Here is a 13475-nt window from a genome sequence, read left to right on the forward strand (position 1 = left end):
AACTTGTCCGTTGATATGTAAATAATTATTTTAGGTACGTTCTGATTTATAAATAATCTTTTACCATAGAGTTATTATATATAAATAATACACTAAACAACTTCAATTATTTATATATCAGGTCATCTCTAAAATAGTTATTTACATATCATTAAGTTTGTAAATCCCATTATTTATAAATAAATTACTTCGCCGGGGGTGTAAATTCATTATTTAGAAATAATAAATTTCACCTTGCCGAGTGTAAATTTATTATTTATAAATAATGAACTTCACTGAGTGTGTAAATTTATTATTTATAAATAATGAACTTCACTGAGTGTGTAAATTCATTATTTAGAAATAATGAATTTCTCCTCGCCGAGTGTAAATTTATTGTTTAGAAATAATGAACTTCATTGAGTGTGTAAATTCATTATTTAGAAATAATGAAGTTTCATTTCGCCGACTGTAAATTTATTATTTAGAAATAATGAATTTAACCGTGTGTGTAAATTCATTATTTAGAAATTCATTATTTAGAAATAATGAAGTTTCATCTCGCCGACTGTAAATTTATTATTTAGAAATAATGAATTTAACCGTGTGCGTAAATTCATTATTTAGAAATTAATTATTTAGAAATAATGAAGTTTCATCTCGCCGAATGTAAATTTATTACTTAGCTCTTATTAACCGAGCTGGAGGTCTGTATGGGAGAATCTTGACCGAGGTCGTGAGTACAGACCGAACGCAGTGAGGTCTGTACACACGACCGAGGTCAAGATTCTCCTATACAGACCGACTTAGCTCGGTTAATAAGATGTTTATTATATGGCAAAGAAGAAAACTTTAATTCGTTTAATGTAACTGGTTTGCCGACAGTTTGCTTGCGAACGGCGATGAGCTTAACTTAAACCTGCCGAAATTTGCTCGTTCTCTTTACTTGTTTGTTTTGTCATCAGGCTTTTTGGCAGTGCCATAAATGATTGAGAAGAAAATAAAAGAAAATGGTGAACATTTTTGTATTTTAGTTTGCTACTTTGTCAACGCAAAATGAAACCGGTCTAGTTAGATGCCGGTCTAGATGGGAAAATCTAGACCGCGGTCAATATCGATTTCAGCCAATAATATTCGTGAATTCGGTAGTTCCTAGTGTTTGTGAGACGCAGCCATATAATAATTAGAAATAATGAACTTCACTGAGTATGTAAATTCATTATTTAGAAATAATAAAAGTATGAATGACTGGCCCAGCGTCTCTTGCCCGATCGATTTCGGAGGCTTTTTCTCGCGCTATAAGTGAGACAGTTAATGCTGCCCTTGCTCAGGTACGTATGCAGCCTGAAATTCAGCAGTGGCGGATCTAGGGGAGCCCCCCTCCCCCCCCCCCCCCCCTATTTTGGTTAATTGAGTTTAAGCGAGAATCACGCTTCAAATATCTATTATGTAGTTCTTATTCACTCAACAATTCGGCAGCTCACACTGCAACAGGAACAACGACAACGACAACGACAACGACAACAACTACTCAAAGGCCGAGGTAACAGGTAAATTTTAAGCCAAGAAATTGCTGCATGAAGAAAATGCAGAACTTTTAAAATCGGGAAATCGAATAATGTCTTTACATGTTTAGATAATTCTTTGTAGCCTGCGAACAGGCTCACGTTGGAGCACAAACGCGCTCGACGTAGCTGAGAGCGAGAAATCCACGGGCGAGGCAACGAGAGGAGAAAGTCCCTTTCTTGGCGCCTCTTTCCCGCCGATCGCTATTCCTCTTCGTCACTCGCGTGTTTGATTCAAACGTGAGCCCGCTCGCAGGTTAAATTCTTTGTGACCTTTGTGACCTTTGGACGGATAGCTGTGTGACACACTTTGTTTGGCTTGATGAAGTCACGGCTGGGCATGTCTATTCCAGGCAAGTCCAAAGATCGTACACGTGGAAAGCTAAATTCATTTACGTTTAAACCATTATTGAATTTCAATAGAAATCAGACCTTTCACTTAACACGCCAAGCGATTTTTATTTTCTTCATGCAGCAGTTTCTTTTCTTAAAATTTACCTGTTACCTCGGTCTTTCAGTAGTTGTTCCTGTTGCAGTGTGAGCTGCCGAATTGCTGAGTGAATAAGAACTCCATAATAGAGAGTTGAGGCGGGGGGTTGGGGGGGGGGGGGGAAGAACGGGCTCCCCGGGCCCCTCCCCCAGATCCGCAAGTGCTGAATTTCAGGCTACATACCGCCGCCGTTACCTACTTGAGCAAGGGTAGCATTAACTGTCTCGCTTATAGCGCGAGAAACAGCCTCCGAAATCGATCGGGCAAGAGACGCTGGGTCAGCCATTCATACTTTCATTATTTCTAAATAATGAATTTACATACTCAGTGAAGTTCATTATTTCTAAGTAACAAATTTACACTCGGCGAGATGAAACTTCATTATTTCTAAATAATTAATTTCTAAATAATGAATTTACACACATGGTTAAATTCATTATTTCTAAATAATAAATTTACAGTCGGCGAAATGAAACTTCGTTATTTCTAAATAATGAATTTACACACTCAATGAAGTTCATTATTTATAAATAATAAATTAACACTTGGCGAGGAGAAATTCATTATTTCTAAATAATGAATTTACACACTCAGTGAGGTTCATTATTTATAAATAATAAATTTACACTCGGCGAGGTGAAATTTATTATTTCTAAATAATGAATTTACACTCCCGGTGAAGTAATTTATTTATAAATAATGGGATTTACAAACTTTATGATATGTAAATAACTATTTTAGAGATGACCTGATATATAAATAATTGAAGTTGTTTAGTTTATTATTTATATATAATAACTCTATGGTAAAAGATTATTTATAAATCAGAACGTACCTAAAATAATTATTTACATATCAACGGACAAGTTCTTGTGTCTTATTTATAAACAAATTTTGTGGCGTTTCCAATTATTAATAAATAAGGGGAAAATGGCATAAATTCGGTCTAAATAATAAATTTACAAACGGCGCCCCATAATTATGGCTCCTGATTGAATCAATATTTGAGGTACTGGATTGAATCAATATTTCAGGTATTGGATTGCATCAATATTCGAGGTATTGGATTGAATCAATATTCCAGGTATTGGATTGAATCAACATTTTAGGTATTGGATTGAATCAATATTCCAGGTATTGGATTGAATCAATATTTTAGGTATTGGATTGAATCAATATTTTAGGTATTGGATTGAATCAATATTCCAGGTATTGGATTGAATCGTGAAAATTAAAAGATTGAATTGAACCAAAAATTTTATTTACCATTGGATTGAATGCCTTTTTCTATCTTTAAATAAAACCGTTATTTAAAGGATTAAACATATATCGCAAGGATTAAATTTTGCTACAAACGGCTTGCCATAGCGGGCGTTCAGGAGGTATATATTTATCTCGAATTGAGTTGAATACTGTCCAAATTATAAAATAAAAGGAAGGTTTGGGTTCGCGTTCCATGTCACAGACAATTCTGCCCAGATAACGATTATCCTCGGACCGAAGGAAGCACTACGGAACGCAATGCGGGCCATGTTTGACGAGCTGCTGTTATCATTAGGCACTAAGCAACAGACGTTTTCGTTGACGACGGCGACGTGACGACCGATAAGAAACTGGGGCTAGAACGGCTTCAGGTTGCGGTCGCGACAGCAAGTTACCATCCTTAAAGAAGGATTTCTCGGGCTAGCATCACATCTTTTTGTTTTGTCCACTCCGTCTACGAGTTGAAGATAAACTATAGTTGAAAAATAACTCGATGGAATTAAACCTTATACTATTCATGTTTTACTAAGAGATGTAAAATCATTGCGAAAAATAACGAAACAATTTAAGTTTATAAACTTTGCCTGCTTTGAAATGTCAAACGTAAAGAGCAAAAATTATTTTACTTGTAAAACGATTTTTAACCAAAGTTTGTATCACCGCTCATTGAGAAAAAAAAAAAAAACAGGTGTATTTTCAGACTGCCAAGATTACACACACATAGATTTTGAACAAAATCTCAGCTCACTGCGTTTTTCATTCGACAGACTGATCGGCCGCTCAAATACAGGAGTTTCGTCAGCTCTTTTGATAAAGAATCGTAAACAGCATTCTGCGAAGGATGCAATAATCTTGTATTTACAAGAAATAAAATCCAGGCGAGACAATTTGGTAGCGCGAAGTTTGCCAGCTATTGTAAACATGTACACACTGTTCGAATACAAAATTCATCGAGTCGATTAAAAAAGCCTCTGCGTTAAACGAAATACCAAGACCAGGGTATTGCCAAAATAAAATCAATGTTAGTTCAAGCTGTAGCAATCTACCGATTATACGTTGAGAAAATCTGAAAAAACTAATTATACTGAGCGGCATTACGTTGCATGAAAGCAACCTCTTCGCTGAAGGCTAGTTTGACATGCCAAAAACAATTTTTCAGTTAAGAAAAAATGAGTCCAGGAATACTTCCAGAACATTGTTTTAAGCATAAAGGCAATCATTATGCAACTTTACCTTGGTTCGGCACCAAAGTAGCACAAAAGTAAGCTAAAAGGGATCAAAACAAAAGATTAAGTACTTACGTTTTCGTCGCGACGTGAAACTCCACGTTCTCACGTTCTCGACATCAGGGCAACGTCAGGTCAGAACGTGTTGTACATGCGCAGTGACGTCTCGAAAGAAATGTCACGTTTCCGGTTGCCGTCGTCAAGCCGGCGACGTCTGTTGCTTAAGGTGCCTATTCTTTACGAAGAGACCTTACAATCGGTAAGCGTCTTTACTCTGCATTTTTCTAAGCACAGAAATGATCGATATGAGAATTGAGGCTTTCCTCTTATCTAGGGATTATCTGGCCGAAATCGACAGCACGCGCGTGTTCTTATATGCCTGCAAAGATTAATTTTAAATGTCCAAAATGTTATCGTTGGGCTAAATCGAGGAAATGAAATAATTATTAAAACATAATTTTCAATATTGCATACGAGTGAGAAATTCTTGTTCTTTTATACAAAGTAAACTATCCAAAATTTTAGTGTTGTCAGATGCAGGGATAGTCAAAAATTCTGTTAATATATTTTTTGTAAATCTGAAATTTCTCTATTTTGGTATTTATTTCAAATATTTCTTGTATCTATTTGTTACTGTGCTAAAAGATATCATGCCTGTTTTCCACATTTAAATTATGAAAACTTACATATAATTGCTGACTTTCACAAGTTATTTACCCAAAAATATCAAAATATAATTCCTGGACAGGTTGACAAGGGAGCATTCACAATCCATCCACATGTCCCAAGGTTTTATTATATATTTATTTAAGGTATACAAAACAAATTCAGTCTTGAAAGTGAAATCCATTTTATTTTATTCACTCTTTCGGTACTCTCGACCTTGAATTTGCCTCTTGGCAGAATGCAGGACCTGAAACAAATCACAAGCGCTTAGAAGATCATTACATTGCTTACAGATGTCAATATTATTACAAATGTATTTTTCATTTTAAAATATGAATTTATTTTGAATGTAGTTACCACATTAGTCTCACTAAATAGGAGGGTACCCTCAAGTGGTCTGATGACTCTTATGTTCTCTATTTTGTATTACATATTCTTAACCAAACGGATATGTATCCTGTTCACAACCAAGTGATGTTTTGCATTAGTTTCACAATTAGCAATGTTCAACACTCAACACTACATTTTAAACTCTTGTACCTTTTCAGTCTTTGCTTTCATAAAAATTATCTTGCAAAAATATTACTTTCTGGTACATTCAAGCTTCATGGGGAGGTGAAAATAATCATTATCTACTAGGAACAGCTGTAGTGTGTATAGTTTTTAAAAAATGCCAAAAAAAGAGTACAATGCCCCCTACAAACCTTAACTTACATGTTTGCATGGCCCTCAACGTCTGGTAAATGAGCACAAACAATCTCTCTACCCTTTGTGCCATTCCTTGGGATACTGATTGCATCCATTTACAGGGAATCACTGCACTGCCCCTGGCCTGTCTGTTTCGCTGCCACTTCTGTGCTGTAGGTGGTTTTCAACAGGCTGCTGGCTCTCCAGTGATACAACTGGGGTGCACATTCGGTGAATCCACCAAAACAGAGACCTTGTTTAATTTCGTCCACGTACTTAGCGACGTCTTCTTTTCCCGTTTTTCCCTTTGTTTTTTCCCCAAAAATTCGGCAAAGTGCCTCGAGCAGTCTAGTATGCTCTTCCATGTACTTAAGAGAGAGAAATTGAAAACAACTGTCATAAAAATGAAGGAAAGATGCATTACTCAAGCCTTATAACAACAGCGGTTCAGGTACACCTGTAAGGCCTCAAATTCAAAGAGAGTTTACAAAATATCGGCGTTGTTTACAACCGTGTAATTTGGCATGATGAAACTTTAACAACACTAGAACCAGTAAAAAATATACACAGCTCAATGAAAAATACGTAAATACTAGAAAATAACGCGTACTCTTTACTAACCTTAATATTTGGCCACAAAATCGCGTCTACACCGTCGCTTGACACCAAAAACACTCAATGATTAGGAGACAGTCAACGTTTTCCCATTACCAAAATGGCCGCTTCTTCTTCTTCTCAACGTTTGGTCGCAAAAAGTCCTGGATAATGCTGGCCAGACTCTGTGCGAGATTGGAGACAACATATTTTCTTTGTCCGCATGAAAGGTCCGCCATTTTCCCTGTTAACGCTAGCTTCATGACGTCATGGTATGGGGCGCCGTTTGTAAATTTACTATTTAGACCGAATTTATGCCATTTCCCCCTTATTTATAAATAATTGGAAATGCCACAAAATTTGTTTATAAATAAGACACAAGAACTTGTCCGTTGATATGTAAATAATTATTTTAGGTACGTTCTGATTTATAAATAATCTTTTACCATAGAGTTATTATATATAAATAATAAACTAAACAACTTCAATTATTTATATATCAGGTCATCTCTAAAATAGTTATTTACATATCATAAAGTTTGTAAATCCCATTATTTATAAATAAATTACTTCACCGGGAGTGTAAATTCATTATTTAGAAATAATAAATTTCACCTCGCCGAGTGTAAATTTATTATTTATAAATAATGAACTTCACTGAGTGTGTAAATTCATTATTTAGAAATAATGAATTTCTCCTCGCCAAGTGTTAATTTATTATTTATAAATAATGAACTTCATTGAGTGTGTAAATTCATTATTTAGAAATAACGAAGTTTCATTTCGCCGACTGTAAATTTATTATTTAGAAATAATGAATTTAACCATGTGTGTAAATTCATTATTTAGAAATTAATTATTTAGAAATAATGAAGTTTCATCTCGCCGAGTGTAAATTTGTTACTTAGAAATAATGAACTTCACTGAGTATGTAAATTCATTATGTAGAAATAATGAAAGTATGAATGGCTGACCCAGCGTCTCTTGCCCGATCGATTTCGGAGGCTGTTTCTCGCGCTATAAGTGAGACAGTTAATGCTACCCTTGCTCAAGTAGGTAACGGCGGCGGTATGTAGCCTGAAATTCAGCACTTGCGGATCTGGGGGAGGGGCCCGGGGAGCCCGTTCTTCCCCCCCCCCCCCCAACCCCCCGCCTCAACTCTCTATTATGGAGTTCTTATTCACTCAGCAATTCGGCAGCTCACACTGCAACAGGAACAACTACTGAAAGGCCGAGGTAACAGGTAAATTTTAAGAAAAGAAACTGCTGCATGAAGAAAATAAAAATCGCTTGGCGTGTTAAGTGAAAGGTCTGATTTCTATTGAAATTCAATAATGGTTTAAACGTAAATGAATTTAGCTTTCCACGTGTACGATCTTTGGACTTGCCTGGAATAGACATGCCCAGCCGCGACTTCATCAAGCCAAACAAAGTGTCTCACACAGCTATCCGTCCAAAGGTCACAAAGGTCACAAAGAATTTAACCTGTGAGCGGGCTCACGTTTGAATCAAACACGCGAGTGACGAAGAGGAATAGCGATCGGCGGGAAAGAGGCGCCAAGAAAGTGACTTTCTCCTCTCGTGGCTTCGCCCGTGGATTTCTCGCTCTCAGCTACGTCGAGCGCGTTTGTGCTCCAACGTGAGCCTGTTCGCAGGCTACAAAGAATTATCTAAACATGTAAAGACATTATTCGATTTCCCGATTTTAAAAGTTCTGCATTTTCTTCATGCAGCAATTTCTTGGCTTAAAATTTACCTGTTACCTCGGCCTTTGAGTAGTTGTTGTCGTTGTCGTTGTCGTTGTCGTTGTTCCTGTTGCAGTGTGAGCTGCCGAATTGTTGAGTGAATAAGAACTACATAATAGATATTTGAAGCGTGATTCTCGCTTAAACTCAATTAACCAAAATAGGGGGGGGGGGGGAGGGGGGCTCCCCTAGATCCGCCACTGCTGAATTTCAGGCTGCATACGTACCTGAGCAAGGGCAGCATTAACTGTCTCACTTATAGCGCGAGAAAAAGCCTCCGAAATCGATCGGGCAAGAGACACTGGGCCAGTCATTCATACTTTTATTATTTCTAAATAATGAATTTACATACTCAGTGAAGTTCATTATTTCTAATTATTATATGGCTGCGTCTCACAAACACTAGGAACTACCGAATTCACGAATATTATTGGCTGAAATCGATATTGACCGCGGTCTAGATTTTCCCATCTAGACCGGCATCTAACTAGACCGGTTTCATTTTGCGTTGACAAAGTAGCAAACTAAAATACAAAAATGTTCACCATTTTCTTTTATTTTCTTCTCAATCATTTATGGCACTGCCAAAAAGCCTGATGACAAAACAAACAAGTAAAGAGAACGAGCAAATTTCGGCAGGTTTAAGTTAAGCTCATCGCCGTTCGCAAGCAAACTGTCGGCAAACCAGTTACATTAAACGAATTAAAGTTTTCTTCTTTGCCATATAATAAACATCTTATTAACCGAACTAAGTCGGTCTGTATAGGAGAATCTTGACCTCGGTCGTGTGTACAGACCTCACTGCGTTCGGTCTGTACTCACGACCTCGGTCAAGATTCTCCCATACAGACCTCCAGCTCGGTTAATAAGAGCTAAGTAATAAATTTACATTCGGCGAGATGAAACTTCATTATTTCTAAATAATTAATTTCTAAATAATGAATTTACGCACACGGTTAAATTCATTATTTCTAAATAATAAATTTACAGTCGGCGAGATGAAACTTCATTATTTCTAAATAATGAATTTCTAAATAATGAATTTACACACACGGTTAAATTCATTATTTCTAAATAATAAATTTACAGTCGGCGAAATGAAACTTCATTATTTCTAAATAATGAATTTACACACTCAATGAAGTTCATTATTTCTAAACAATAAATTTACACTCGGCGAGGAGAAATTCATTATTTCTAAATAATGAATTTACACACTCAGTGAAGTTCATTATTTATAAATAATAAATTTACACACTCAGTGAAGTTCATTATTTATAAATAATAAATTTACACACTCAGTGAAGTTCATTATTTATAAATAATAAATTTACACTCGGTGAGGTGAAATTTATAAATAAACTAAATTTATAAATAATGGGATTTACAAACTTAATGATATGTAAATAACTATTTTAGAGATGACCTGATTTATAAATAATTGAAGTTGTTTAGTTTATTATTTATATATAATAACTCTATGGTAAAAGATTATTTATAAATCAGAACGTACCTAAAATAATTATTTACATATCAACGGACAAGTTCTTGTGTCTTATTTATAAACAAATTTTGTGGCATTTCCAATTATTTATAAATAAGGGGAAAATGGCATAAATTCGGTCTAAATAATAAATTTACAAACGGCGCCCCATATCATGGCCGTCCTAATTTATCGGGATATTCCGGACTGATGATTGCTTGGCAGACGTCAGTGTTAATCGCACGTGCACAAATGACGCAAGCAACCCTAAGAAGAAACGAAAACCACCAGCACTTGAAAGGCGTTAAATCACTTCGGTATACGTAGCAATAGTTTCAAACTCCGTTCAAACGTCTGTTTAAGCCTAGGGCCAAAAAATTATGACATAAAAACTCAATAAACAATCGGTAAAAGAACTCTAAATTACTCTTGCTTTCTCGCGCGCGATACATGGCATCACATGAGCGCGCGCTTAAATAAAGGGCATGCGTAATTCAATTCTCGTCCAAGGTTGTAAAAGCCAGTCTTTAATCGAGGATTACTCGAAAACCTACCGTGCAACCCATGATGAAATTTTCACAGTTGATTTGTATGGGCGAATCACGTTTAGAGCCAAAATGTTTTTAAAAAATCTGTAAGAATGATTTTGAGCTATTTTTGATTTCACATTTTCTTAGTTTGCGAAAAATCTGTCTCACAGATTTTTATTTTACTTCGCATGAATGTTAAATCAGAGCCAATTTCTTATTCCTGAAATTTTGAGGTAGGGTCATACGGGTAGATTTTGCTAAAAACGTGATTTAACCTACTAGTGCCCAGTCTCTCCTTAGGTGCTCGGTCGTTCATTTTAGCCATTTGTTGACGTTTGATTGTTCAAGTTTCACATAGAACGGTAGAAGACTTAAGTAAACAGTAAATAGAGAACGGAAAACATCTTGGAACATTTTTCAAAAGAGTTAGAAGTTGGGCTGTTATAATCCATCAAAACTGTAGTAAGCCACCTTAAAATAAACACATAACCTTGCTTTCCGACGCGAATGTTCGAGTCCGTTTCAGGGCACAGCAGCGAGCAAAGTATGGCTTGCTACAGCTCCCGACCAACTGTATCGCAGCTATAAGGAGTCTCCGACACTATATCAAACTGATTTGAGAATCACCAACCAAAGAGGACACAAATTTCCACCGTCACTAACGTTCCTTTCATTCAAAACTCGAATCGAATGGCCTCCAGTGTTGACCACAACCGCAAGTTTTCCGAGATATTTTTTCAACTCCTGCATTATTCAAGGCAACATCCAAGCTTTTCGGCTCGCAGGGCTGCTCTGATGACAAAAACTGACTTGACTTTTCTAGTATTTCTTTTAAGATTTGTAGATTTCGCAGTTCAATTCTGCTTTCGCTGTAAGTTTTCATTCCGCGAGAAGCGACTTTCAAGTCAAGTTTGACAGTGGCGTGATTTTCCTCGAACAATCACAATTTTTTGCTATGCATAGCAACCAATGAGATTGCTGCATTTTGTATACACAAAAGGCCGGCTTTCGAGCTATGGTGAAAGATTCTGAAATAAAAAAGCTTTATCTGTAGCAGTTTGTTTATTTATTATATAAAAGAAGTAGATTTCATGTTGCCGTGCGTCTGTTCAGTAATAGATCACAGAAGACGTCAAAATGTGGTAAGAACATCAGTGACACACTCGGCTATCGCCTCGCGTGCCATTTATCTGTTCTTACCACATTTTGACGTCATCTGTGATCTATTACTGAACAGACGCACGGCAACATGAAATCTATTTGTTAAATAGAAATCTCGAGCTCATAATCTAATTGTTAGATAGAAACACGATTTAAAACCAATCAGCGCGCGTATTTTCTTTGGGCTATTTTCTAAGATATTATTGTTACAGATCCACCAAAGATTACTGATCATCCAGAAACTGAACCAAGAAAAGAAGGAGATGCCCTGACTTTATCTTGTGTCGCCGATGGGATTCCAGCACCAACAATATCATGGACCAGAGATGGATCTCCCATAGAGACAAGTAATAATTCCAGGATCAGTATTTTATCAGACAACAACGATTTGGAAATAACAAATGTGAGAAGGACAGACAGCGGAGAATACCGATGTGTGGCAAGCAACATCATTGGAAATGCTACATCCAATGCTGCTTCACTTGACGTACAATGTAAGAACGTTGTTGTTTGAAACGTCTTTGATTTATACATTGTCCTTAGCGTCGAAGCTTTTATATGCTTACTGTAGAACTGAATGTTATAGAAAATCGGTTTATCCATTATGGAAAATTGTGGTCAATCTTTTTTGCAAAAGGTTTTTAAACATGTGATTGGGTTGCTTGTGCTGATACTTTTGGATGAGACAAGAAGATGATGATTCTTAAAGGCTTTGAAAACGTGTTTAATTCTACCGTGAAAACGTGCAGGGTCCTCTGAATTTTCAAAATTTGTCTTTTTCCATGTTACAAAGGTGTGGGAAAGAACATCAAATTTGGGCCCAATAAGTATGATTTATCATTTAAATCGGTTTTATCAAATGGTTAGACATTCAAGTCTTCTCGGATAAGGACGATAAACCGTAGGCCCCGTCTCACATCATTTCACTGATCTGGTTCTAGTGGGACGTTAAAGAACGCATGACACTGTTCGAAAAGAGTAGGGGACGTAGAACCCGGTGTCGTGGTCTATCTGACTTGTGCCGGTCATTGGTCTGGGGTGGGTAAGGTGAGATCATACATGGACTGAAGTGGCTGCAAATTGCGCCTTCATATGCTGACGTCCGATCTCACCTCTCTGGTTCCTCTGCAATTCAGCCTCTGGCTGCAAGAGACGAAATTGGCACTCACTATCTATCTATCTATCTATCTATCTATCTATCTATCTATCTAGCTAGCTATCAGGACAGTGTTGGTGCTAAACTCACTTCCCCTAAAAGCACCATACATAAACTTTTATTTTATTTATTTATTTATTTATTTATTTATTTATTTATTTCAAGCACAACAAATTACAACACACTACTTATGAAGTGATACTTATATTATTTACAATAAGGTACTAAAACGACTTAAAGAAATACGAAACTACTTACAATGCGATATTACTAACAAAACGATACTTTGAATGCTACTAAGAACAATACTAATACTACGATACAATACAAATTGATAAATTTAATTTACATTTTCACCGCTAGCCTCCAATAATTAACTGTTTAAAAAGTTGGACCATTTTTTAGTAAAAAAAAGTAGTTTATTTGTCGTAATCGCAATGTATTTTTCTAATTCAATTTTTTTCGTTAACGAGGGTTACAAAATCTGTGAACTGGGGTCTTTTTTCATCATGTACTGCGTTAATGTAAAGAAAATATTTTCCAATTATGATCAGGTGATTTAGGGTTAAACAAGACGATTTTTATTTTAAAACATCATATATAACTTCGTTTTGCTCTAAAGCGGTGTTTCCTCTACATGTAGCGTTGTACCACTTTGTAAATTTATTCCAAAAGGATTTAGCAATTGGACATTCCACAAATAAATGGAGTGGTGTCTGATCAATGTCATGGCAATAAGGACAATGGGGTTGCTGCTTCTTTTTCATCTTGTACAGAATTTTATTTGTATACAGGATATTATGAACTGTTTTGTATTGAAACGCGGATAATTTTACCTCATTTGTGACACGAAAAGGAAGTGAGTAGATTTTTTTGTATTTCTTGAAAGATAAAGCCACATTCAATGAGTCTTCTCCCTGCAGTTGGAGG

The 13475-nt window shown here is 36.2% G+C and overlaps 1 protein-coding gene and 1 long non-coding RNA gene across 4 annotated transcripts in view; one reads left to right on the forward strand and one right to left on the reverse strand.

The window, feature by feature from the left end:
* Positions 1-13475, forward strand: part of LOC110046812 (uncharacterized) — a 134781-nt gene that overhangs the window by 19455 nt on the left and 101851 nt on the right. For both annotated transcript variants that reach the window (XM_089287517.1, XM_089287518.1), the window contains exon 3: positions 11602-11883. In XM_089287517.1, coding sequence (XP_089143643.1) covers positions 11602-11883 — 282 coding nt within the window. The remainder of the gene's footprint in view (positions 1-11601; positions 11884-13475) is intronic.
* On the reverse strand, positions 3603-6975 carry LOC149114089 (uncharacterized). 2 transcript variants are annotated; one of them, XR_016206577.1, is made up of 3 exons: positions 5904-6975; positions 4599-5436; positions 3603-3751 (listed from the first exon to the last, which is right to left on the reverse strand). It is a non-coding gene; the product is annotated as an uncharacterized LOC149114089 (long non-coding RNA). The 2 variants fall into 2 exon arrangements; XR_016206578.1 differs by having other exon boundaries at positions 5894-6975.

Source organism: Orbicella faveolata, unplaced genomic scaffold (assembly GCF_042242905.1).
Source record: "Orbicella faveolata isolate gen_17 unplaced genomic scaffold, um_ofav_v1 contig_14, whole genome shotgun sequence".
NCBI lineage: Eukaryota > Metazoa > Cnidaria > Anthozoa > Scleractinia > Merulinidae > Orbicella > Orbicella faveolata.